The 23,347-nt window shown below is 55.0% G+C and overlaps 11 protein-coding genes across 11 annotated transcripts; 7 read left to right on the plus strand and 4 right to left on the minus strand.

Annotated features, from left to right (window-relative positions):
- Positions 1–279: 279 nt before the first annotated feature.
- Positions 280–1,788, minus strand: DL89DRAFT_21 (uncharacterized protein). Its single transcript, XM_040884175.1, has 5 exons — positions 1,494–1,788; positions 1,344–1,409; positions 1,132–1,263; positions 1,015–1,038; positions 280–889 (listed from the first exon to the last, which is right to left on the minus strand). Exons 1-5 carry the CDS (start codon positions 1,534–1,536, stop codon positions 336–338), a joined length of 819 nt encoding a protein of 272 aa, XP_040746745.1. The 5' UTR covers positions 1,537–1,788; the 3' UTR covers positions 280–335.
- DL89DRAFT_263592 (actin-like ATPase domain-containing protein) lies at positions 1,524–3,497 on the plus strand. The gene is made up of 3 exons (XM_040885894.1): positions 1,524–1,981; positions 2,086–2,648; positions 2,674–3,497. Exons 1-3 carry the CDS (start codon positions 1,796–1,798, stop codon positions 3,206–3,208), a joined length of 1,284 nt encoding a protein of 427 aa, XP_040746746.1. The 5' UTR covers positions 1,524–1,795; the 3' UTR covers positions 3,209–3,497.
- On the minus strand, positions 3,216–3,982 carry DL89DRAFT_219402 (uncharacterized protein; the record flags this gene model as incomplete). Its single annotated transcript, XM_040884388.1, has 2 exons — positions 3,216–3,511; positions 3,691–3,982. The coding sequence occupies 2 exons, from the start codon at positions 3,980–3,982 to the stop codon at positions 3,216–3,218; spliced, it is 588 nt and encodes a 195-aa protein (XP_040746747.1).
- Positions 3,983–4,755: 773 nt separating this feature from the next.
- DL89DRAFT_155 (histidinol-phosphate aminotransferase) lies at positions 4,756–6,620 on the minus strand. The gene is made up of 2 exons (XM_040883606.1): positions 6,372–6,620; positions 4,756–6,298 (listed from the first exon to the last, which is right to left on the minus strand). Exon 2 carries the CDS (start codon positions 6,253–6,255, stop codon positions 5,074–5,076), a length of 1,182 nt encoding a protein of 393 aa, XP_040746748.1. The 5' UTR covers positions 6,256–6,298; positions 6,372–6,620; the 3' UTR covers positions 4,756–5,073.
- On the plus strand, positions 6,470–7,921 carry DL89DRAFT_231215 (uncharacterized protein). Its single transcript, XM_040884911.1, has one exon. The coding sequence runs from the start codon at positions 6,518–6,520 to the stop codon at positions 7,847–7,849; it is 1,332 nt and encodes a 443-aa protein (XP_040746749.1). The 5' UTR covers positions 6,470–6,517; the 3' UTR covers positions 7,850–7,921.
- Positions 7,922–8,274: 353 nt separating this feature from the next.
- On the plus strand, positions 8,275–9,092 carry DL89DRAFT_263596 (uncharacterized protein). Its single transcript, XM_040885895.1, has 2 exons — positions 8,275–8,981; positions 9,026–9,092. Exons 1-2 carry the CDS (start codon positions 8,289–8,291, stop codon positions 9,080–9,082), a joined length of 750 nt encoding a protein of 249 aa, XP_040746750.1. The 5' UTR covers positions 8,275–8,288; the 3' UTR covers positions 9,083–9,092.
- A 3,044-nt stretch (positions 9,093–12,136) lies between these two features.
- On the plus strand, positions 12,137–13,863 carry DL89DRAFT_263597 (glycoside hydrolase). Its single transcript, XM_040885896.1, has 4 exons — positions 12,137–12,417; positions 12,458–13,155; positions 13,190–13,532; positions 13,564–13,863. Exons 1-4 carry the CDS (start codon positions 12,244–12,246, stop codon positions 13,630–13,632), a joined length of 1,284 nt encoding a protein of 427 aa, XP_040746751.1. The 5' UTR covers positions 12,137–12,243; the 3' UTR covers positions 13,633–13,863.
- Positions 13,864–14,353: 490 nt separating this feature from the next.
- Positions 14,354–17,182, plus strand: DL89DRAFT_263598 (uncharacterized protein). The gene is made up of 7 exons (XM_040885897.1): positions 14,354–14,494; positions 14,643–14,779; positions 14,829–16,756; positions 16,781–16,849; positions 16,874–16,942; positions 16,967–16,997; positions 17,019–17,182. The coding sequence occupies exons 1-7, from the start codon at positions 14,400–14,402 to the stop codon at positions 17,021–17,023; spliced, it is 2,334 nt and encodes a 777-aa protein (XP_040746752.1). The 5' UTR covers positions 14,354–14,399; the 3' UTR covers positions 17,024–17,182.
- Positions 17,183–17,663: 481 nt separating this feature from the next.
- Positions 17,664–17,997, plus strand: DL89DRAFT_273487 (PHD finger-like domain-containing protein 5A-like protein; the record flags this gene model as incomplete). The annotated part of the gene is made up of 2 exons (XM_040889069.1): positions 17,664–17,729; positions 17,788–17,997. 2 exons carry the CDS (start codon positions 17,664–17,666, stop codon positions 17,995–17,997), a joined length of 276 nt encoding a protein of 91 aa, XP_040746753.1.
- A 341-nt stretch (positions 17,998–18,338) lies between these two features.
- On the plus strand, positions 18,339–20,904 carry DL89DRAFT_263601 (kinesin-domain-containing protein). The gene is given in 4 exon segments (XM_040885899.1): positions 18,339–18,839; positions 18,875–19,020; positions 19,040–19,498; positions 19,518–20,904. The coding sequence occupies 4 exon segments, from the start codon at positions 18,668–18,670 to the stop codon at positions 20,652–20,654; spliced, it is 1,914 nt and encodes a 637-aa protein (XP_040746754.1). The 5' UTR covers positions 18,339–18,667; the 3' UTR covers positions 20,655–20,904.
- Positions 20,870–22,418, minus strand: DL89DRAFT_267 (uncharacterized protein). The gene has a single exon (XM_040887325.1). It carries the CDS (start codon positions 22,068–22,070, stop codon positions 21,084–21,086), a length of 987 nt encoding a protein of 328 aa, XP_040746755.1. The 5' UTR covers positions 22,071–22,418; the 3' UTR covers positions 20,870–21,083.
- Positions 22,419–23,347: the final 929 nt, after the last annotated feature.

Here is a 23,347-nt window from a genome sequence, read left to right on the forward strand (position 1 = left end):
GACTCGGCGTATCGAACGCAAACGGCTGCCTCTTTGCTTTCTCCTTTTTGCCTACGAGTGCAGTCAAAAATGTCACATCGCGTCGGTTAGTTTCCATTCTCTCACTATCCGCCACATTGCCCTTCACATTCCCCTCCATGATAGCACGGATCTCGCGCTGCATCTGGTCCACCACATCCTCGGCCATGGTGCGCTGCCCTGTGGGCCTGATGTCCTGCAGTAGAAAGTCGGCCAGCGACGACGGCGCCGCGTACATCGTCGGCGGGGCTATTGGGAGACTGTCAATGGCCAGAGATGCACGCGTGCGGCCGGCAGCAGCAGCACCGAGCGACTTGTCAGCAGCGGTTCTTGGCGATGTGATTGGCCTCAGTGAAGGCAGTGTGCGTCCAGCAAAGTTTCTTAGCGTCGGCGTCGAAGATTTGGCCAAAAGTCCCGCCAGACTTGCTTTTGCCAGGCCCAGCCTTTGCCGTTGCTGTAGGTGCCTGCTGGCCCTGCTGCTGCTGGGTCGACTGGGGTTTGAGAGCTGCCAGAGCCTGGCCAACCACACTGCTGCTGGCCAGCGACGCAGCAGGGTTAGGCTTTGGCGGTCCGCCCAGCGAGGACAGGGACCTGAGAGAGATTGGCCTGACACCACTGCCGCTACCGCTCTTTCCTAGCAACGACAAGGACTTCAGCGATACCGGTTTGTTGCTGCTGCTGCTGCTGCTGCTACTACTACTACTACTTCCTTGGCTCAGTGCTTTCAGACCGCTCAGACCTTGCATGCCAACGCTGCTGCCGCTACTGACGGCCATTGTTTGTCTGGCTGAATCAACCAGCGACGGCAATCTCGACTTGGGCTTCTGGTGACGGTGACACGCGTTTGCCAGAATTCTGTCAATATCCTCACCTACCAGCGCATGTACAGCGAAACAGAACATATACCAGGACATGGGTAAAATGATGTTCTGGCTTAGCCCAAAGAAGTTCGCAGCAAAGGTGACGAGATGCGTGCAGAATTGGTGCGATATATACCTTTCTTATTCAGCTTGTGCTCCTCTACACGAACAAGGGAGTAGGTAAGTGCGTGTTTTTGCAGGAGACCATAGCGCATACACCACCTGCGAAGGCTAGCACAGGATTAAGACTTACTTTGCAGCCAGGCTACGGACGCGTCGATGTCAAAGTAGTAGTAATACAGCGTTTCCTTGATCTCCTGGTCGCTGATGCCTGTGCTACGGCCGATAACGCCCTTGACGGCCTCGACTCCCTCCAGCAGCCGTGCTACAGTCACGAAATGAAATTACTCAGGTGAAGACTGCATTCCTACTCAGCCCGCTATATCCAGCTGCTGCTCAACTTACCCTCGTCCTCCTCAGAGATATCCTGCAGCTCGTCATATGTGGACTCGCCAAAGTCGTCGTAAAGCTCTACAGCCGCAGGGTATGCAATGTTAGCCGCCTTGTTGGTTCTGTGAGCTGCCACTCGGTGCTGTCTGTGCCCACGTCACATACCGTCGTCAAGGTCAAGGTTTCTGACCGCTCTATGTCTCGACATTATCTATTCTGCTCGCAATCACGAACTAGCTAGAAAAATTCAAAAAGAAAAGTAGTGGGAAGCAGCGGACAAGCCGAGCAAAGCAGTGCAAGAGAGGTTTTTTGCAACTTGTCTAGATCCGGAAGCACGTGAGCGCAACCATAGAAATCGAGCGCCGACAATCGCGGCCAAGTAGCTTTACCAAAAGCGGCAGTATTGTCGGCATTGCCTGCCTGAACATTTTATCGCCAATCTCCAGCAACCATTAATCCACTAAACCATGGGTGTTTCGTTTCGGGAGGAAAGCTTTGTGGTTATTGAGCTGGGCAGCCACACGACGCGTGCGCTGATGAACACCAGCGACGTGAACTTTTCCGAGCGCAAGGTCATTCGCACACGCTGCGGTCAGCTGAAGCCGGTTGAAGAAAACGAACATGAAGGCAGCGAGGCTGGTAGCAAGATGCAGGTGGATGAGGACACCATCACCACCGCCGCCACCACAACCACCAATTAACAATATCAACAATGGAACAGTCGAAGCAAATGCTAATGGACCACCGACGACTGCAGGCAACAGCAGCAGTCGACGATGGTGAGCCGGTTATCAATGGTGAGCCGGCAGAAAAGGATGACGGCAGCGGCGACGTGATCAAGGATACCGAAGATAACAGCTATGTGTTTGGCAGCGCACTCGAGGCGGCTGACCCATCGACGATTGAAAGGGCAGTCGATTTCATTGATGGAGAGGTGGTGGACTGGGACATGCTGTCAGCGTTTCTGCGGTATGTTGTGACCAAAGAGTTTAGCATCAAGATCTCTGACAACGGAAGCCCTGTGCTATTCAGTGTGCCGCCGCTGTGGCCCAAGACCGACTTGGAGAACCTGGCGCAGATTGCGTTTGAGCACCTGAATGCGCCCGCCATCCTAGTGACCGAGCAGCCGTTGATGGCGGTCTACGGCAATGGCGCCATGACGGGCCTTGTCATTGACATTGGGCACGCGACCACAACGGTGACACCGATAATCGATTCGTGCGTACTGACCAGCAGCGTGCAGATTAGCAGCATTGGCGGGCAGGCTGTGACGCAGAATCTCTTGCAGCAGCTGCAGAGCGATGCAGGTGTCGTGCGCCAGTTTGAGGGCAGCACAGTTCCCGAGGAATTTGCTTGTCCGAGTCAAAGAGTCTGGCCTATGCAAGCTTGGTGCACCAGGCAATGCTCTCGAGACCGTCGAGTTCAAGGACGGCGACAAGACGTATACGCTGCCGACCCGCATTCTGCACAGCGCACCGCAAGTCCTACTGACACCGAGCTCCGAGGGCTCAACACCTCTGACGACCATGATCAGGCAGGCAGTGCTGGGCAGCGAGATCGACAAGCGCCCGCTGCTGTGGGACAGCATCCACCTCGTCGGCGGGTCATCGCGGTTCCCGGGTCTGCAGGAGCACCTGGAGCGCGAGCTCGAGGCGACGGTGCTGCCGGCCAGCAATATCTTTGCCAACTCGCAGACTCGCGAGATCAAGTTTGTGCCGATTCCTGATTACTTCAATGGCTGGCGCAACATGGGATACCGAGCCAGCCTGCTGGGCGCCAGCATCACCGCCAAAATCGCCCTCAACGACAGCAAGCACAACATCACACGGACCGAATACAACGAAAACGGGCCGTCTATCGTACACACGAAATCATACTAGGTCCTTTTTATGCAATCTCAAAGTGCGGGAATGAAGACTGCTTTACATGGTCCAGCCGTAGGCACTGGTAGTGGTCAGAGTCTTTGTGGTAGTAGTAGCCGATGATGGAGGCTGCTGCACGGTCATAGCACACGTAGTAGAAGCCGTCGTAGCTGGCGCCGCTGATGCGGCTCAGCTTGTAGTTGGGAACCACGAACCGCTCCTTCCACCGCATGAATATAAATTTGTCCGACAGATTCATGGTGTACGCAAAGTCGCCCAGGTCAAATGTGTTGCGGTAAGGCTTAAATGCCGCGAAAGAAGCTCTACAAAGTGAGTTTTTGGCAGCAGGTGTGCTGCTGTATTTTAGTGCCTTGGGGCTATCCGAGAACAATGCCCGCAATGCATGGCGTGCATAGTTGTCAATTGACCTCGAGCCTGGTCGCGATTGCTTCGGTGAGCAGACACTACCAGCAAGCCAACTCAGCAACATTGTCTCCAACTTACCCAGTGCGTCCGGTCGGTATCTACGGTTGCGTCCCACTGCTTGGTCAGGAAGCTGTGGTTGCCGGTACCCACAATCTGCACGTCAAAGAATGTCGTCAGCTTGGGCAGCTCCGTGGTCAGACCGCGGATAGTAAAGTGGCCACACATCTCTGGTACACCCATGTCAACGTATTTGAATGTCACCGCCACGGCATAGCTCCGAACGCCATTTGACTGCATGCCCGAGAACGTCGACCCCGAGTACAGATCATGGCACGCTGTGGGCCATGTGCTCCAGGACTGTGACATTATCAACTGCTCTGGCGTTGGCAGCGGCTCGTTCTTCAGCGGCGCCAGGTTCTCGTCGTCGTCGCTGACCACCTCCATCGTGTCGTCGTCTGGTGCTGAGTCGTGGATTGCAAGGCCCACGGGGCTTGCAGCCGGCGATATTGGTGGGAACGGATATTGCTTTCTGCCGCCGCCAGCGCCGCCGCTCTCGAGTGTGATTGACGTCACCTCGCTGAAACTGTCGTGATGGCGAAAGCACACTGTCGGCGAGCCGTCGACTGAGATGGACGAGTTTATAGAGCTGCGGCGCGCAGCAACGGGTTTGCCGGGCTCGTCGCAGTCCTTGGGAAGCGTAGCTGACCGGGTTATGCTGCTGTGTCGGGCGCGCGGACTGGCAGGGCTGAGCACACCTCCAGAACTGAGACGTCGCCGTCCGCTGCGCATTTCACTCAGGCGTCTGTGTGTAATAACTGGCATGGCGTGAAGCGTAGAGTGCCAGGTGTGAAGAGCAAAAAAGAAGTGCTGTTTTAAAGTACAGGGTGCTTGCTGTTCTCACAAAGGTTAGATGCGAAAAGCGCAGTAGCGTATATAGGCTGCTGGTGGCTTGGGTGAGAAAAGTGGTGGTGGTGCAAGAGGCAGCGAAAACAACAGGTATTAGAAATAACGTCGAGTGTTGAAGGAAGAAGGGGCAGCGTTCGGCAGTCACCTCGTTTAAAAGACGCCCGAGCAGCGACGCACTGGTGTTTGGGATTCGGGGAGCAGGCAAATGCGAGCACCGTTCAACCAAGCCGGCCGGCAGCAGGCATAATGTCCCGCGTGACCGCTGCACGTGCCGGGTGCTCCTCTGGCTGGGTGCTGCCTCTCACACGCCCCGCTTTGCTCACTGCTACTATCACTGCCGCCGCCGCTGCTGGGCATCGGCTTTTTCTGGAGCGCAGAGGCACGCGGCTGCAAAGCGAGGGCATTTAGGAACTGCATCGCTTGCGAATGTCTGGATGAAGAGGGGAAAAAACGTTTATTGGACAGCAGAACACATAATGTGCTGCTGGTGTTTATCACATCACCCCTCATGTATCCGCCCGCCTGCATGTCCCCGGGCCAATTGGGGGATTTCAGGGAATGGCGCTCAGGAGATCCCGCATGGTCGCAATGACGGTCCTGTTCTCCTCCTCGGTTCCCACCGTAATGCGCAGGCAGCCCGCGCAGCCCAAGTCGCTGCCACGGTACCTGACAACACAGCCGCGGTTCTCGGCCATCTCAGCATACACCCCCTTGGCAATCTCGTTGCTCGCCACGCCATTGCTGTCGACAAACCGGCACAGCACAAAGTTGGCATCGTTGCCGCCCAGAATCTGCCCAAAGTGCGGCAGCTTTCGCAGCTCGGGGATAAGGTACTGGTCACGCTGCTGGCGCAGGCTGCCAACCACGGCCAGCATCTTCTGCACATTCCCGTCCGACAACGCCTGCTTGGCCACGTCCAGTGACAGTGTCGACACATTGTACGGTGCCTTGGCATTGTTCAGGTAATACACCATATCAGCACAGCCGATACCGACACCGAGGCGGATACCCGCCAACCCAAAGCTCTTGCTCATGGTCTGCATGACAAAGACGTTGGGATACTCTGCCACCAGCCTTGCATACGAGCTGCCCTTGGATGGCTCCACAAAGTCAACGTAGGCTTCGTCGATGACCACCAGTCCAGAGAAGGCAGACTCGAGGATCCTGCGAACATCGGCTTCGCGTAGGTACGTGCCCGTCGGGTTCCCAGGCGAGCACAGCCAGATGATCTTGATGGCCGGGTTGCCGACGGCCGCCTCAATGGTCGCATCGACGTCAAGCTGGAATGAGCCGCCATCGGTGGTCAGCGGCACCCTGACAACGCCAACATCGTTGATATTGGCCACCACCTTGTACATGCCATATGTCGGCGGCGTGATCAGCATTGCATCCTTGCCGGGCTGGCACGTAATGCGCACTAACAGGTCGATGACCTCATCGCTCCCCACGCCCAGAAACACATTCTCAATACCAGGAACGCCCGGGCGTAGCTTCAGAATGCGCTGCTTGACCTCGCGGCCCAGTGGATCTGGGTACCTGTGCAGGTTCTGTGCGTCGTAGTTCCCCTGTATGCTGTCATCGACAATGGTGGTCTGGAATGCGGGGCCGTAGCTGTTCTCGTTGGCATCGAGCAGAATCCCTTCGCTGTAGTCATCGCGGGCGCAGCGATACGGCTCGAGCTTGAGGATGTTTGGGCGCACCAGTTTCTTGATGTCAAAGGAAGTCGACGGCATGGCAAGTAGGCAAAAGATGGAGAGAAGCTAAGATGAAGAGGGGCTATGTGCAGAGAGAGTCTAGTGAGCAATACCAGGAAGCCGAGTGTGATTCATGGACTGCCAATGTGACTAACCTCGACAGGCTAATTGTCTGATCGCCCGATCAAGGGCCCTTGCGATCAGCACCACTCCAGCCTGGATCCGGACCAAAGCGACCCAGGCTCAAGAGTCGGCTTTTTTCTCTCCAGCTTTCTCGACATTTGTTTAGCGTTCACTGCCAATGTGCGATTCGGTAGACCAGAGCGAGCATCCTGCCCCACGGCAGGCACGAAGCCAGCGTGTCCCGGGCATGTGCATCAAGTGCAAGACAGCAAAGCCAAACGTGTCGATCCGGCTGAGTCTCTACTGCAAGCCGTGCTTTGTGAAGGCAGAAATATTCAAATTCCGCACAGCGCTAAACAAGTCGCGGCAGAAGGCCAACCAGCACGGTACCAAACTGATGGCAGCTGTTTCCGGCGGACCGACCAGCATGGCGATGCTGAAGCTGATTCTTGACTTCCACAACGTCGGGCGCCAGGGTAAGACTGCCTCTACCGCATTCGCAAGCGTCACAGTCGGGCACGTTGACGAGTCGGCGCTGTTTCCGGGCTGTGAGGATGGAGTGCAGCGTATACTTCAGGCCGAGGATGTAGAGGTGGTGACAGCCCGGCTCGAGGACGTGTTTGACAGCGAAGAGGGGCTGGAGCTGGTCGAGAAGACAGTGACTCCGGGCGCAGTGCGCGACAAATTTGTTGCACAGATTGTGCGACAGAACCCAGGTGTGTCACCCAGGGAGCGGCTGAAGCAGCTGTTTAGTGGGCTGAGCACGGCTACAAACCGCGAGGACATGCTGGACAGTATCAAGACGTTCCTCATTAAAAAGCTGGCCCAGTCCTGCGGATGCAGGACATTACTTCTCGGCGACTCGGGGACGCGCATGGCCACAAAGGTTGTCACATATACCAGCCGCGGCCGCGGCTACTCATTGCCGTTCGAGGTGCTGGCTGAGTCGCAGTGGGGCGACATTGCTGTGCTCCGCCCGATGCGTGAGTGGATTGCCAAGGAGGTTGCTTTTTTCAACAGGTGGACAGCGCAGCCATCAGCTGTGGTGCCGACCTTTACCACTGGTGCCCCGGCCAAGGCGTCCATTGACCGGCTGACCGAGTCGTTTATTGTTGCCCTCGACAGGGATTTTCCATCCACAGTGGCCACTATATGCAGGACAGTGACGAAGCTGCAGCCGCAAGACGATGCGGCAGATGCTGTCCATTGCCTTGTGTGTGGGATGCCTGCTGAGGCCGGGGCACAGACGTGGCGAAACCGGCTTACGGTGAGTGACGTGTCCTCGACTGAGTCGGAAGGGCCTGTGGCCGCTGGGGCCAAGCCTGAGCCTGAGCCCGAGACCAAGCTGGCTGCAGGTGGTATTGATATCACACAGCGGCTCTGCTACTCATGCCAGAATCTTCTCCATGATGCAAAGCCTGGCACGGTCCTCCCAGAGTTCAGCACTCACAGGTACCAGACGTCCGACGCAGCCGATTTGCGAAAGCAGATTGAGGAGTTTTTGATTTGACGTCGGCATCTCTTTTTTGCACAATAGCATCTTTCCCGAGTCAGATATGCGAATGACCAAGTCAGAAATATGCATGAAGCTACCTTTGTTGCAAATCCTGTCACCCACATCCCCTAGCTATAAATACGAGGCTACATCCCGACCGCTGTTGTCGCTTGCCACAACTGTCGGAAACTACAGCTCTGTTCTGCTTCCCTCTACGACACCAACCCGCTACTTTTCCCTCAAGAAACCAAAAAAAAAAAAAGGTATGCCGTCTCCCACTACTCTGCCGAACCTCTCCAAGTGGAACAGGGTAAACCGCATCGCTTGCAGCGCGGTTGTGTTCATCACCACCAATGTACATCTGCACTTTGACACTGCGTGCCAAGACACACACATCAGCACTGGCTTTGTCGTCGATGCTAAGCGCGGAATCATCATGACAAACCGCCATGTCATGACCACTGCCCCCAGCACCCACACTGCCAAGTTCTTCAACGGCGACTGGGTTCAGCTTGCTCCGTGGTACTACGACCCGCTTCATGACTATGCCTTCTTCAAGTATGAACCATCTATGCTGAAAACCAAGCCCATCGAGATTGAGCTCGCCCCCGAGAAGGCACGACGGAACACCGAGTTCATGGTGGTCGGAAACGACAATGGTGAGAAGCTCTCCTCTGCTGTAGGATATCTAGACGATGTCATGCGCGGCCCGCCCGAGTACAGCTCGAATGGCCTGGAGCTTGTTGACGTCAACACGGTGTACTATACGTCGCTTACCATGAATTCACGTGGCTCATCAGGCGCACCTGTGTTGGATGTCGACGGCAAGGCGCTGGCGATTGTGGGCGGCGGCAGCTCATCCTCCCGGCATATTATGATGCTGCCATTGCACCAGGCAAAGAAGACACTGGCCATTCTGCAGGATGGTGAGCTCCCGCCCAGAGGCACAATTCAGGCTGTGCTTGTGCGCAAGGAGCCATCTGAGCTCGAGCGCATCGGGTTTCCGGTAGACGAGGTAATCGCCATGTCTGGCGAGTTCAGGAAAGAAAAAGGATTGCTGCAAATCGAGTCGACTGTGCCACGTGGCCCGGCATTCCAGAAGCTGATGCAGGGTGATGTTCTGGCGCTTGCCGACGGCAAGCCTGTTTCTGACTTTGACGCTCTGACCGACATTCTTGACTCATGTGTCGGTCAGAGCATCACCATTGTCGCATACCGCGACAACCAGCAGTTCGAGGTGTCTGTTAGCGTTCACGACCTATTCCAGCTCAACCCTACGCAGCTGGTGAAGATTGGCTATGGCCACCCCGATACCTTCTCTACCACCATCCTGCACGAGGTCTCACTCAACACGGCCAGTGTCAAGTGTCTCCCTGTTGAGGGAATCATGGTTGCGGACGCCAACCGCCTCTTTGCTCACGCTCGGGTCAGCCGCGGTGACATCATAACGCACATCAACCGCAAGCCAACACGCACAATGTCGGAGCTGCTCGACATTCTGCCCAAGCTGCGTGAGTCTGAATCGATTCTATTCACAACCATCAGCATGGATGCCCCGACAAAGCCGCACACGAGCGTTCTCCCACATTGGTCCACTGGGTTTCCCATGGACTTGATGACCCGCGACAGGGCTAGCGGATACTGGTCAACCACGCGTATTCTGCCCGAGACCAGCAGTTCTACTTCGGAGCAACAGCCTTCGGTGATTCCTGGACGCTTGCCGCAACAGTACGCGCATCTCAACCGAGCCCATTCATCAATCGTCAAGGTTGCGTTCACCAGCATTGCACCAGTTAGCCTGCATCATACTCGCCTCCATGGTGGCTACGGTTTTGTTGCATCGAAAGAGCACGGCCTGGTAGTCTGCGACAAAGGTCGCGGTTCCGACAACAGTGGGCGAGGTCATGATCATAATTGCCGATACCATTTCTATTCCGGCAACGGCCGCCTATATTGACCCAGCCAGCTGCTTTGTTGTGCTAAAGTACGACGTTTCTCTATTGACTCCTGGCGCGGTTGAGGAGGCCGTGTTCTACAATTTTGATCAGAGATCCAAGCCGGTGCCGGGTGACACTGTTTTCTTGCTGTCAAAGGTGGACCGCTTCACCACTGCGGTACATGAAACGCGCATTTCAGCCCGCTGCCCGATCTCCATGGACCAGATCGACCCTGAGCGTCGCCACATCTTGAACATTGAGGACATTGTGCCCACAGACGCTACGCCTAACCCAAACAGCATCCTCATGTGCAATACGAGCGGCAGCGTGTGCGGTTTCTGGACACGGTATTCCCGCTCCGACTTCGTGTGGCGAGGGGTTCACGACTCTGTTTTTATCCGATGTGAGCACTGTTGCCCCGATCATCAACGCGCTAAAGAAGGGCACACACCCGGTTCGAGCAACCTTTAACACGGAATTCAGCCCTATCAGTCTACTGGACGCACGCGCATACGGGCTGAGCACTGCGAGGATCGCTGAGCTGATGATGAATAGCGACTCACGGATGGTGTTCGCTGTCGCCAGGAACTGGGACTCGAGTTGAGCCCACCGTCGATCCGAATGGCACCGTCAACGACAGCCTGCTGCGCGTTGATGATATAGTCCTTAAGCTGGATGGCAAGTACGTGCACAGCATGTCTGAAATTGCCGTGTTTTACGACCAAATGCCCACCAGCCTGCTCATTCTGCGTGATGGCCAAGAAGTGGCTCTGACCAAGCCGACGCTCAAGATACACCCTGCAGATATGCCTGACAAGGTGGTGTTCTGGTCGGGAATGTGCATCCGCGAGTTGACCGAGGAGATCCGCAGCCATGGAAATTGGCCCACTTCAGGCGTGTATCTTGGCCGTATTACTGCTGCAGCACCTGCAAACCATATCCACCGCCCGCAAGTCATCACCTGTGTCAATGGCATTTCCATCGGCAACATCGACGACTTTGTCTTGGTAATCAAGCGTACTGTAGGCAAAGCTGCGGCTGAGCGGTTTGCCAGAGATATGACTGGACCTCCCCCGCAGCAGTTGGTCAAGATCCAGCTTGTCGATGAGCGCGGGAATGTAAGCAACCAGCATATCACACTCGATGGCTATCATTACCCAGCAATGATGATCAAAACCGACTCCAATGGCAAGTGGGTCCAGGAAATGCTTTAATAAATCAAACATATTAATAGCAGCACGTTTGCATACACCATGCGGCCATTTGGTCGTTCCGATTCTACCTGAATATAGCTGTGCTAATGTGGATGTTGATATAGACACTTGGATATCTCACGTGGGAATACCACTTGCTATCTACATACCATTAGTCACTAAGATCGAATACTATACACATAAGACTTACGCAGCCCAAGATCCAATCCATATCGGGTTTTCCTCTTGAACCATAGGCACTAATTGGATGAGTGTCATCAAATCTAGCATTTGCAGCATTTGCAGCATTTGCAGAAATGGGGTATGCCAACATGCTACAGGCGGTTTGTAAGCTTGAAACATGTAGCATCCATTCTGGCCATACCGGACTGAACCAGAAATGCTCATAGTCCAATGCACGCTCGGCGAAGATCCTCCGCGCAATGTCCATCAAAGGTGGAAGGCTGCTGTAGATTTGCAGTGGCATGCTAAAAGTTGTAGGGTCACATTGGATGTCCCAACCAAGATTGCTGCTTGAGATGGAACACAAGCTAGTAAGCTTGCGTGTAATCAGCAAGGATGGACCGCCCATGCTGCACGCACATCCGAACAGATGTCCCTATTATAGCCCGACTGTAAGACCGGAGCGGTCTGCATGCGCTAATATGTCTTGCAGCAGGACCCGGGCATACACTGACAAGGAAGGAGGCGATTTCGGGTCATATGACATGCGTGTGCAAAGCTGGAAGCGAGTACAAGATTGCCACAGACTGCCTTCCAGCTAGTTGTCCTCGCATGGTTGACAGAACATGCTTGGCAGCCGGCCCTGGGTGCACCTAGTCTCCGCGCGTATATTAAACGTACAATTGAATCACGGGCAATTGCTGGTCACGCCCTAATACTGCGTGCCAGAGGTGGAAAGGAATGGCACATGTAGATCATTCGGTCCTTTACATGCTCATGGTGGTTCGGTGACATGACACACAAAGCAGGAAGCATACTCCATTCGTACAGCAGGAGGTTCGTTTGTTTTATTGGGAGTAAATACCAGAGCATGGCATCAAGCAGGCAAATACTGCCAACCCGCCCTCGCTGAAGCCACCTCGGCATCCTGACTGAGCATATAAAAAGGCAACTCGGCATTCAGCCTGCAAATGGACAACTTCACCCTCCCCTCTGCTACTGACCGGTCCTCTACTCTTACGGTTTTTCCTTATCTCGACCAACTTCCCTTGACGGGATACGACACTACTACTCAACAGGCCTTTCCTTGCTCGTCATGAAGAACTTCGCAACTCCCCTTTTCCTCCTCTTCACCAACATCGTCCTTGGTGTGCTGGGGTTTGACCCCAACTGCAATTCCAACGTCGCAGTGTACTGGGGCCAGAACAGCGGTGCATCTGGCTCACTGCCGTACCAGAAACCCCTCGGTGCCTACTGCGACGACGATAACGTCGACATCATCCTCTTGTCCTTCCTCTATCATTCTCAAGGGGGCCGGCGGCTACCCGGTTCTGAACTTTGCCAACATTTGCGACTATACAAAAAACTCGTCAGTGCCTGTGTTCCCGGGTACCGAACTGATGCACTGCTCCGACATGGGTGCCGATATCAAGAAGTGCCAGAAGCGCGGCAAGATCGTGCTGCTCTCAATCGGCGGTGCCACTGCGCAGCTCAACTCTGACGCGGCTACGTTCTCGAAGCAGGTCTGGGACCTATTCATGGAGGGGTCTTCCCAATATCGTCCATTCGACGACGCAATCATTGACGGTGTCGATCTTGACTTTGAGCAGAGCTCGCAGATGGACATCGTCCAATTCGCCAACAACATGAACCAGTACTACAAGTCCAGCCCTACCTCGCGCAAGTACTATTTGACAACGGCCCCGCAGTGCCCGTACCCAGATGCCAACCTGCACAAGGTGCTGACCGGCGCGCATGTGGATATGGCCTTTATCCAGTTCTACAACTCGGGCTGGTGCGACAACTCAAAGTACGGCCTGCCGCACTGGCCGCAGGCGCAGAATTACTACATGTGGGAGGATGCGTGGCAGAACAAATCGTTTGCCAACCCAAACATGAAGCTGTATGTGGGTGCCACGGCAGGATCAGGCGCAGGCAACCCATCGTCGTACGTGTCGCCATCGTTCTTTGCACAAGAACTTAAGGAGCTGCAAGGAAACTACACACAGTCATTCGGCGGCGCCAATGATGTGGGATATGAGCTGGGCATATGGCTCATCGCCGAACTATGCCGCCAATGCAAAGCAGGCGCTGATGGCCGGGTCCCGGTGCTCTGCCAACCCGCCGTCCTCAACGACTACGACCACGAGGTCCAACTTCGAGTACAACTACGGGTCCAGCTTCGAGTACATCCTCGACCTAAATCCTATTCCAACAACAGCAACGTCTACTCCACCTGCCACAACGTCTACCTCTGCTCCAGCTACAACATCTGCACCTGCCTCCACCACGACAGCTGGTACTGGACCGGTGGCTGGCGGACCATGCTCATCACAGGGCACATTCCAGTGTGCTGACTCAAGCGGAAAGAACCCGGCGTACTTTGTCTGCAATCAACGGCGCTTGGCTCCAGCAGGGGTGCGGCTCCGGAACAGCGTGCTTCCAGACGGGTTCGTCCATCTATTGCAACTGGCCATCATCGTAGGCGCTATGCGTGCACTTTGACTATCTCAGAACTACTCCAAATTACTAGCAATAATGTCTGAGGGCTGCACTTTCTGAATTGCAATATACCCGTTACTAGGATATTACACTTTTGTCAAAGTGGCACATTAGCATACGCAGTCCAAAGCCAAGCCGCTGATATAACGGCAAAAGCTGCAATGACCAGGTGTAATGTGGACATGGCCTGACGATGTGCGGCCGCCCAAGCTTGTGAGCGCTGGCAATGAATATGATGATGAACATATCTATCACAAAGCCAAGCGTCCACTATACATCCAGCGCTGCACCACTTGCCACACGATTTGGAATCGTGATGTTAATGCATCATATAACATCGCGTACGTTGGCAAGCTGACAAGCAAGGGCAAGGACCAGTCCTTCTGACCCCACACGTGGCTCGCATACCCTCGCCCTGTCAACCCATTGCCGTCCTCCAACTAGCAACTACTCGCCTGCCGGTTGAGTGGCAGAGATGTATTTCTATGGCGCAATGGTGATTCTCAGCGGCCTATCACGCTGTCATCTTTTGCGGTTTTTAACACCGTTTCCCGTCTGGGACTTCGATACACCGCCTGCTTGTTCCACATCAATTTTCTAAGCCCCCACCATCCAGCTGGCTTCCCCATATCAGCCCACGAACAAGGTGCGCGGCAATGCCAAACAACAAGACGAAAATTCTGCCTTTAAGCGTTTTTCCTTTGGTTTTTCCTCTCCATATTTCTGTAATCGCATCACTTTTCCGCGAAAATGATAGTTGACGGCGATTCTCCTGGAAACGCAAAGCCGAAGAAGCGTGCATCGATAAAGCGGTTCTTTGGTCGAGCAGAAGCTGACGAGGGTAGGTGTATAGAGCTCACGGAAGGAGCTGCGAGGCCAATTGGCATACAGCAAAGAGACCCAATGTGCCTGCTCATCAGCAACTTTATAGGCGACGCGAACGAGGACACAGTCCAACCCGTCGACCAGATCACGGTCGTAGCCGTTGAGGAGAACCCCGCAGCAGAATCCAGTATCGGCAAAGAAGAGCAAAAAGCCAGCGCCAGCAGCACCAGTCACAGATGAAAACGGCCAGCCGCAGCAGCATCAGCATGACGAGCAGCCTCGAGCACTAGCCATATTCAAAAACGGTCGGTCTGGCGCTCAGTGAGAAACGGCTGGCGCTGGAGCGGCACCCAGCCGCAATCGCGTCAACATATCATTTCCACCAGCTCGTTGCACAGCTGACTGAAAGCAAATCGCTACCGCTGACAGAGGTGCCTACCGCATTCCATCCACTGATCGCATTGATCGTCCAAGAGAAGGACAACATCATCGCCACGCTTGCCAAGATCGTTGAGGCACAAATCTGCCCGATGGTCGTCGACGAGGACGGGGGAACAAGCACAATGCCAGTATTTGCACCCAGTACGCTGGAGACAGCTATTGCCGATATTGCTGAGCACAGGAACTACGGTGTGCTGCCAAGTGCAGTTCGGCAGTGCTGCGAGCCCGAGACAGCCGATGTGCCACACTCACTGGCAACATATCGATGGGAAGTAAAGGACATAGAAATGCTGCCCAAAGACGTGCACTCAGCGGTGAAAAAGAGGCGGGCACGGCGAGCTGAGGCACAGGCTGAGTGCACACAGTGGTTCACCACGGTTGATGAGGAGACGCGGCAGCAGATTTTGGCAGGGACTCTGAAGAAGGCACGGATCACCCCTTGTAAGCAATCGACAGGAACAGGCGAGGCAGCGGCGACACCAGCCTTAATGGACAGCTCAACCTCAGCCAACTCGAAACCCAGTAAGCAAGCTGCTCAGGATCTAGCTTCGCCAAAACGGCCAAAGAACATTTTACGGGGCCAGAAGAGCCTTGTAAACTTTTTCACATTGGAGAAGGGCAGCGACAAGGACAAAAAGCAGGCTGTAGAGCAGATATCCAGCGCATCTGACCCAAAGTCTGGCTACGAGGCAATGTTTCACCCGTTCCACCTTCGCCAGAGCGCAACCATGTATCGCTATCAGCGACCTACGACGTTCAGTGAGGACAGGTTCAACCAGGCAACCCAATCAGCAAGCAACACCGATGTCAGCTGCCTGTTGGCTGAGTTCAAGAACAGTGCTGCAAGAGCAAACACAGAGTGTGAGGCGCGCCGGCGTGCTGTTGCTGACCAGCCACCAGCTGTTTGCGATGGAGTCGAACTCGATGACGCTGAGCTGCACTTGATCCGGCTACGCTCTATGCCAATGAAATGCCTGCACTTTTACGACAACCGGCGGCCAGACTACTGGGGGACATGGAGCCGTCGTCTCAAATCGGTTAGCGCTCGGCGACCCTTTGCCCGTGACAGCGTAGCACTGGACTACGATTTTGACAGCGATGGGGAGTGGTGCATTGAGGACGATGAAGGTGAGGAGCTAAAGAGTGACGACGAAGATGACGAAGACGACGAGGATGAGGAGGATGAGGAGGATGATACAGACTTTATTGTCGGCGACAGCGACGTGATTACCGAGTTTTCTGGTGGGCCATCTGCGCTTGGTGATGAGGATGATGATGACGGCGACGAGGAGGAGGATCTGGATCACAATGGACTGAACTCGGACACGGAGGACGATTATGTATCGGAGGAGGAGGTCATGGAGGATATTGATCCGGACGAAGAGGTCGGTGCTGATCTAGCTCTGCCAGAGCCAGAAGCGGCCGAGGAGACCAAGCCTACGACGCGGTCGGCACACCAGCCCCGCTCCAGCGCACACAGCGGCCGGCATCTAACGCCTAAGCACCAGAGCGATAAGCAGGTGCAGCCGCGACGCAAGAAGGTCATGCCGCTGGCACCTATCGTAGTAGGACCTATATGGAACGACAGCGACCAGCTGCCTGCCGACGACCCACGTGCCCGCGCGTTGGCCGCATTGACTGTCACTTGTATCGATTGTTCAATGCCGCTGACCATCAGTATCGACCCGCAGCCGATGCTGACCAACAAGGAAAACAAGGGCGCCGATGGCGGCAACCGCAAGGACATCGAGGTCACCGACGATGTCCTGCGTATTCTGGTTGAGGTCCTGCATGCGTCGCCACTAGGCGTAGCAAAGCTGGTGGACGAGCTCAAGACTCGGGTCCCCGAGGCATCGAAGGCGCAGCTGGAGCGACTGATCCATGAGCACGCTGTCAAGGAAAAGCGCCCGCCATCGACACGGCCCATCTGGTGCGTGCACGACTCGCTGCTGGAAAAGTTCCGCATGCAGAGGAAGCACAGAGCACACGATGAGGACTCAGAGGAGCAGGCGGCCAACGACGTGGTGGTGCTGATCGAGAAAGCACCTAAGCAGCAGCGAGTTAGTGGGCCCGAGCACGATGGTGTTGCCCAGCCAGAAGCAGATTAAGTTATTGAGGTGCGCGGCCTGAATACATTATAGCCCACCCGCCCCATATATGGATTCACTGATGGCTGCAAGCCAGCTGGTGACGAATGGGCAGTATACCCGTTTACAAATGTCCTTTTTGCGTTCCAATTCCTTGTTTGATCATTAAAAAAATGTCACTCCCGTCGATTGGCGATTTCGCAGCCAGACCACAGCTTCCACGCTTGGGTGCAACGGCGCAGCGGCGTAAGAACCCTTTGGTGCCGTCAAAAGAGCAAGGCGAAAAACAAACAACCAGCGATGTTGTGTTTCCTGGTCCATTTGGCTCGTCGTACAGCACCATTGACACAATCCCGCTGGACCAAGCCGAGGAAGACTTGCGCACCGCGCTCAACAGCATCCGCGAGCACAAACGACATGCAGCGGTTCTCGGACAGAAGAGTACCAGTGCAGATAGTGCAGATGGCGACGGTGGAGATGTGGAGATAGTTGGCGGCAATGACGATGAGGGCAGCTACTTCAGCGATGAATGATTCTCCCAAAACACATGGGCATCATCTGTAAACACCTACCTGTACTCCGCGATACATTAGCGTGATTTTTATTACTATTCTCAGAACCACGCATACACTCTTTCACATTACTGTATCATAACGAACCCATGGCCAGACATCACCCAGACCTCCTCTATTGCCGACGGATGCCGGGAATCGCGATCGGGACGGCTGTGTGAGAAATGCGACGGCAAATGTGTGATCTGCGATTCGCTGGTGCGGCCGGCCAAGCTCGTGCACATCTGTGACGAGTGCAACTATGGCACGTACAAGGGCCGGTGTATCGTCTGTGACGGACGTGGGATCTCTGATGCCTACTACTGCAAGGAGTGTGTGACCCTAGAGAAGGATCGCGACGGGTGCCCAAAGATTGTCAATCTGGGCACTGCGCGAACCGACCTGTTCTATGAGCGCAAGAAATACGGCTTCCAAAAACGCTAGTCTTGATTTAATAAATCCTCTGAAATCAGGCACCCTGAGGGTAATTGCGATTAGCAAATGCTTGTTTACGTTAAAAGCGCACTTTTGGCTCAACTAAAGCGGATTGTAGCGAGATCTTCTCAGCCCCACTTTTTTTATTTCTCTCGCGCAATACACTTTTGCCTAGAAAAAGTCGAACGCACCATTTTTTGTCCTTCTTTCAGCCGCTGTCCCACTCAGACGTCCTTTTTTCTCGTGCGCAAAAAATGGTAAGCACTATGGATATACTACATGTTGCGCGCTTTCCTATTTTGACTTGGCAGCATTGGACTAATTCGCTGCTTGCGCAAGTTCCACGGGTGTAGACAACAGGAATAAGACCTCCTGGTTCGCGGCTGGTACCGCCCAGCAAACTCAACAGTGGCCTTCGCGCACCCACACACCACTCCACCACGTCCACAAGCAACGGCACCGCAGGCCCCAGCAGGCGTAGACCAGGAATCCAGCAGGCGGCACGGCTGCCTTCATCTACAGGGACACGCGGTGCCAGCAACGGCCGGCCGCAACCCAGGGTGGCTGGCGGATCAAGGCCAGCAGTTCGTCGTGGAAACGGCAACCTGAAACAGTGCTTCCTGGGAGACGGTCAGCAAGCGGATTCACGGTATCACCCAAGGGCGAGTCGACGGCAAATATGGCGCGGCGGTCGACGGCGCGTGCTCCCCAAACATCCAGCAAGATTGGCCGTGTTACAACCACTCGGGGCCGTGCCAGTAATAATGAGCCGGTCGCTGGTGGTGCCCACAAACGGCGGCGACTGGATATGCCTGCAATAGGCAGCAAGATCGCAGATTCCGACAACACCTGTCAATAAGGGCAGCAGCAACGAAGATGAGGAAAGCGACGATGAAAACCAAGGAGATTGGGCCACCGCCGGTAATGCACAAACGTGCCGAAGACGATTACAACGGACGGCTGCAGGATCTGGAGCAGTTCACCCAGTATCTGATCCGCAAGAACCGCACGACTAGCAAGAGGAAGAAGCTTGTGACTGGTTGAGCTGGAGCAGAATGCGATGCAGGTTTCGCAGCTGCAGCTCGAGAAGCAGCTGATTGAGGCCAAGTTTGCCGAGGCAGAGAAGAAGATCACTAGCCTTGATGCATCTCTGGGCGAGCGCGACCAGAGCCTGAAGGCCGAGAAGCGTAAGCTGGAGGACGAACTCGACCAGCAGCGCCGTGACTTTGCCCGTGACACCGAGCGCTTACAGGACGAGAAGCGGAAGCTTGAAAAGACCACCAGCGAGTTGCGCGAGTCGCTGGAAGACACTGAGCGCAAGTTGCAGAGCAAGCGGGATGAGTGTGCGCGGCTCGAGGACACAATCGCAAAGCAAGCAACCACACAGACGGACTTGGAGAGCAATGCGCGCGCACTGCGTGCCAAGCTTGAGGCGCTAGAGACCAAACTCAGCGCACGCGAGATGCACATAGTGGGTCTGGAGAGCAACGTGTCTGAGCGCACAGCAACAGTAGCCGGAGCTCGAGGAGAAGCTGCGCAAGGAGGAGACGATGCGGCGCCAGCTGCACAACACAATCCAGGAGCTGAAGGGAAACATCCGCGTGTTTTGCCGCGTGCGGCCATTGCTTGGCAGCGAGAAGGAGATGGCTGACGACCTTCCAATCTCGTTCCCTGTCTGCGACGACGACAACGAGCTAGAGGTAGTGCAAGGCTCGGAAAACGCTATGGGGAAAACCACGTCCAAGACGTTCCCCTTCAAATTTGACCGGGTGTTTTCCCCAACTGCTACCCAGGACGAGGTCTTTGACGAGGTCTCGCAGCTGATCCAGTCAGCACTGGATGGGTACCCGGTGTGCATATTTGCTTATGGCCAGACTGGCAGCGGTAAGACGCACACGATGCAGGGGCCGGATGCGACGCCGTCGGAGGAGCTGGACCAGTCGGCACTAGGAATCATCCCGCGCGCTGTGCAGCAGATCTATGAGACCACCAGCAAGCTGGCCGAGCGCGGATGGACCTATGTGCTCGAGGGTCAGTTTGTCGAAATCTACAACGAGACGCTGCAAGATCTGTTGGCACCAGCAAATCGTGCCAGCGACAGGCAGGGAAAGCTGGAGATCCACCAGGACCCAGAGGGCCACACGCGGGTTAAAAATGTCACAACAGTGAAGGTCGACAGCGCACGGCGTGTGCACTGGCTGCTGGCCCGGGCTGCAGAGAACCGCACTGTGGCTGCAACAAACTGCAACGAGCGGTCGTCGCGCTCGCACAGCGTGTTTTCACTGCACCTGCACGGAACCAACAAGTTAACAGGCGAGTCGTCATCGGGCGTGCTGAATTTAATCGACCTGGCCGGCTCCGAACGGCTGTCGAGCTCGGGCTCGCGCGGCGAGCGGCTCAAGGAAACGCAGGCGATCAACAAGTCGCTGTCGAGCCTGGGCGACGTCATTTCAGCGCTGGCCAAGGGAAACAAGCACGTGCCGTACCGGAACTCGAAGCTGACGCACCTGCTGCAGGAGTCGCTGGGCAGCGGCAACTCGAAAACGCTAATGTTTGTGTGCGTCAACCCGAGTCCGGCCAGCACGCAAGAGTCGCTATGCTCGCTGCAGTTTGCGACCAAGGTCAACTCGTGCCATATCGGCACAGCTCGGCGCCAGAACGCCTGAAACTCTGAACAAAAAACTCCCCCGCTCTCTAGTACGGTCTATATTAGCGCAGTGTGTCATATTTTCATTTTTGCCTCAACTCCTCGTATCTACCAACAACTCATTAAACCCCTCGCGTTTCTAGCAGATGGGGGATGGACATGTAATATGCTACTATAACGGCGTGGCCGGCACACGCCCTGCATCATGGCACACGGCACACGGCGGCGGTGGCTGGCCCTGGAAGTTGCGCTCTACCTCCATGCGCACTGGCGAATCTCGCGCTGCAGGCGTTCGAAAGTACGCCTGGCCTACAATTACACAATAAAGGCAATAGAGATAGGATGTTAGTTTTCCATGCATAATGCGAGTATACTGCTGGCACCTGTGTCCCTGTTTCTGGAAAGACCCATGCAAGTGCGGCAATGGGGAGATCGTGCCAGCTTTTCTCTACCCGTGCTGGGTGCCCACTGGAATCAAGGTGAGTGAATCTTTACCACGACAATTGGGGCACAGCTGGCCAGACCCCGGAACATGTGGGGCAAAGAATGGTTCGGGCTGGTATGATATGTCTCTGGGCGGCATCGGCGGAGGGGCTGCCCCACTTCTAGGCGGAACCGGCGGAACCGGCAGAACCGGGCCATAGGCTACCGTATAGGTGTGTCGCTGCGGATCAAACAGGCCGTTGATGGCGTCAAAGAAATTTGTTGGCCGCGGCCGCATAAACTGGTCGCGTGCAACCACGCCAGCAACACAGTTACATGGCACACTGCTGCGCACCCATCCAGAGTTTAAGCAGTGCGGGCACACGCTGTATGTGACATTTGCGGGCAGCGTTGCTACCGCTGAATATCCGCCCTGCAGTCCACTGCCCCAGCTCCCAGGCATCGGGCCCGCCGGTGGCTGACCAGCATGTCCATGTCCCGGATAGCTGCCATAGTGTAAGGTGCTCGGCTGACTCACCACCCGCGTCTGCGTCCGGCTGTCGTTCACTGCCATGTATCTCCCTGGTACTGGCGGCACTGAGGTCGATACATGCTGTGACGTCAGCGGAACGTCAGCGGTTACTGGCCGGTAGAGCGGGTTGGTCGCATCACCAGTCGCATCGGGCGTCTGTGGAGCTGATGACCGCGCCTGCGGGCCTGCCATATTTTCGTACCCAAACTGCAGCCTGGGCGGCACACCGCGGCTGCGCGGCAGCGGGCCTCCTATAGTTGCCGAACGTGACGGCGGATACGTGACGTTTTGTGTGCCAAAGAACTCGCGTGCATAGTCGCTGCGTGGGTCGGACGGGTTTATGACAACGTGCGCCGGTGTTGCTCTCACTATTGGCGCCCCAGCGCCAGCGTCTATTGACTGCTCTTCAGGCCGCGGGAACGGCGTGTATGTTGGCGGTGGCTCATCGTTTGTGTCCAAAAGGCGGTGTGTTGTTGCCATTTTAAAATAGTTCAAATGGTAAATTCAGGCGGTACAGTATGTAATTGGGAATGGGTGAGCTTGTGAGTTTCAAGAGAGTTCAGGGGCGGAGCAAGTGGGCGGATTTTTTATCTCCATTACTGCTGTGTTGCCAAGACATAAAATCTAGTTCCGTTTAGACTGCCTGTGCCAAGTTTCCACATTCGCACAATGCGCATGATCACAGAATCTCTCCTCATCCCCCAAACCCGCCCAAAGAGCGTAATTATAGCCTGCATCCGAACCTTCTCCTCATGTCAGCAAGCTGATCCGCAGCGGTCTTACTAGTGAGACATGGCCGAGAGCCTGGAAATAATAGGTACCTCAGGTATATATAGATAAACACCTCTTTCCAAACCATGAACCCTCGCGCAAGTCAGGAGGAAACTATTATGACTGCAATTCTACACCAGGTCGTTAGCCAATACATCTACATGTAGGGGCAACACCCCGGGCTGACAAATGCTCAACCTGTCGAGTTAATCTTCCATACGTAACCTTATTACACGTAATAAAAAGTGACTGGAATGAAATGAAAAGAAGTGGATTCCACTTACATGCCAGGTAGTGGCCAATCCACCCTTCGCCTGATAATTAATAGCAGTGTTCGAGGAAAGGCGATTTCTGAGACCAAAATGCGGTTTGTGGGTCACCATAGAACCACAGTGGCGATGGCCTATGGCTGGACTCGCAACCTCACCAGCTCCACCACAGAACCCACGCCTATATCAATACCTGAACCACAATCTAGCTACCAGCAGAACCACCTTTGTATTTGCCTCGCCAGAGATGGCACTCAGACTAAACTGGCCCCAGGCGCGAGGGCATACACTGTTGCGGGCACTGCTGTGCAGTCAGTTACCCTGTCTCTGCGGTGTACCGATATCGTGTCCAGTCAACAAACGCAAGCGTCTTAGGAGTAGCTGTCTCGGTACCAGATACATTGTTCAACAGCACATGCTGGCTGTTTCAAAGGCAGATACAGCAGCCAATGGAACAGCCCAGGCTATGGCAGCGACAATGGCGACTGTAAAGATGATAGTGTTTAGTACCGAGGAATATCGCGACCAAAAACTTGGGCAGCAGGCCAACCAGGTAATCTTGCAGAAATTGTGGATGGCTATGAAAGGTGCACATAATACATTGGACATATTTATGGCAGTGCTTCTTGCACATCTGGGCCCTTCGCTGAGCACACTTATGACATCCATGATGTTGCTGACCAGCTGATTACGGGTACCAATGGCTATACGCAAGAA

The sequence above is a fragment of the Linderina pennispora genome (genome assembly GCF_002104995.1).
Source record: "Linderina pennispora strain ATCC 12442 chromosome Unknown DL89scaffold_1, whole genome shotgun sequence".
Lineage (NCBI taxonomy): Eukaryota > Fungi > Kickxellomycota > Kickxellomycetes > Kickxellales > Kickxellaceae > Linderina > Linderina pennispora.

Excerpts from the sequence above, each read along its gene's own strand:
- DL89DRAFT_267 (XM_040887325.1), bottom strand. The coding sequence starts at position 22,070 with ATGGCAACAACACACCGCCTTTTGGACACAAACGATGAGCCACCGCCA.
- DL89DRAFT_155 (XM_040883606.1), bottom strand. The coding sequence starts at position 6,255 with ATGCCGTCGACTTCCTTTGACATCAAGAAACTGGTGCGCCCAAACATC.
- DL89DRAFT_263592 (XM_040885894.1), top strand. The coding sequence starts at position 1,796 with ATGGGTGTTTCGTTTCGGGAGGAAAGCTTTGTGGTTATTGAGCTGGGC. Across the intron at positions 1,982-2,085 it reads AGGCTGGTAGCAAGATGCAG|GCAACAGCAGCAGTCGACGA; the intron begins GTGGATGAGGAC and ends CGACGACTGCAG. Across the intron at positions 2,649-2,673 it reads GATGCAGGTGTCGTGCGCCA|GAATTTGCTTGTCCGAGTCA; the intron begins GTTTGAGGGCAG and ends ACAGTTCCCGAG.
- DL89DRAFT_231215 (XM_040884911.1), top strand. The coding sequence starts at position 6,518 with ATGTGCGATTCGGTAGACCAGAGCGAGCATCCTGCCCCACGGCAGGCA.
- DL89DRAFT_263597 (XM_040885896.1), top strand. The coding sequence starts at position 12,244 with ATGAAGAACTTCGCAACTCCCCTTTTCCTCCTCTTCACCAACATCGTC. Across the intron at positions 12,418-12,457 it reads CCTACTGCGACGACGATAAC|GGGGCCGGCGGCTACCCGGT; the intron begins GTCGACATCATC and ends ATCATTCTCAAG. Across the intron at positions 13,156-13,189 it reads CTGCAAGGAAACTACACACA|CTGGGCATATGGCTCATCGC; the intron begins GTCATTCGGCGG and ends GTGGGATATGAG.
- DL89DRAFT_263596 (XM_040885895.1), top strand. The coding sequence starts at position 8,289 with ATGACCACTGCCCCCAGCACCCACACTGCCAAGTTCTTCAACGGCGAC. Across the intron at positions 8,982-9,025 it reads TTGCCGACGGCAAGCCTGTT|TCAGAGCATCACCATTGTCG; the intron begins TCTGACTTTGAC and ends CTCATGTGTCGG.
- DL89DRAFT_263601 (XM_040885899.1), top strand. The coding sequence starts at position 18,668 with ATGGCGCGGCGGTCGACGGCGCGTGCTCCCCAAACATCCAGCAAGATT. Across the intron at positions 18,840-18,874 it reads CGCAGATTCCGACAACACCT|CGACGATGAAAACCAAGGAG; the intron begins GTCAATAAGGGC and ends AGATGAGGAAAG.
- DL89DRAFT_21 (XM_040884175.1), bottom strand. The coding sequence starts at position 1,536 with ATGTCGAGACATAGAGCGGTCAGAAACCTTGACCTTGACGACG. Across the intron at positions 1,039-1,131 it reads GTCCGTAGCCTGGCTGCAAA|AGGAGCACAAGCTGAATAAG; the intron begins GTAAGTCTTAAT and ends TTGTTCGTGTAG. Across the intron at positions 890-1,014 it reads GCACAAGCTGAATAAGAAAG|GTGAGGATATTGACAGAATT; the intron begins GTATATATCGCA and ends ATGCGCTGGTAG.
- DL89DRAFT_263598 (XM_040885897.1), top strand. The coding sequence starts at position 14,400 with ATGATAGTTGACGGCGATTCTCCTGGAAACGCAAAGCCGAAGAAGCGT. Across the intron at positions 14,495-14,642 it reads GCAGAAGCTGACGAGGGTAG|AACCCCGCAGCAGAATCCAG; the intron begins GTGTATAGAGCT and ends GCCGTTGAGGAG. Across the intron at positions 16,943-16,966 it reads AGGCGGCCAACGACGTGGTG|CAGCAGCGAGTTAGTGGGCC; the intron begins GTGCTGATCGAG and ends AAAGCACCTAAG.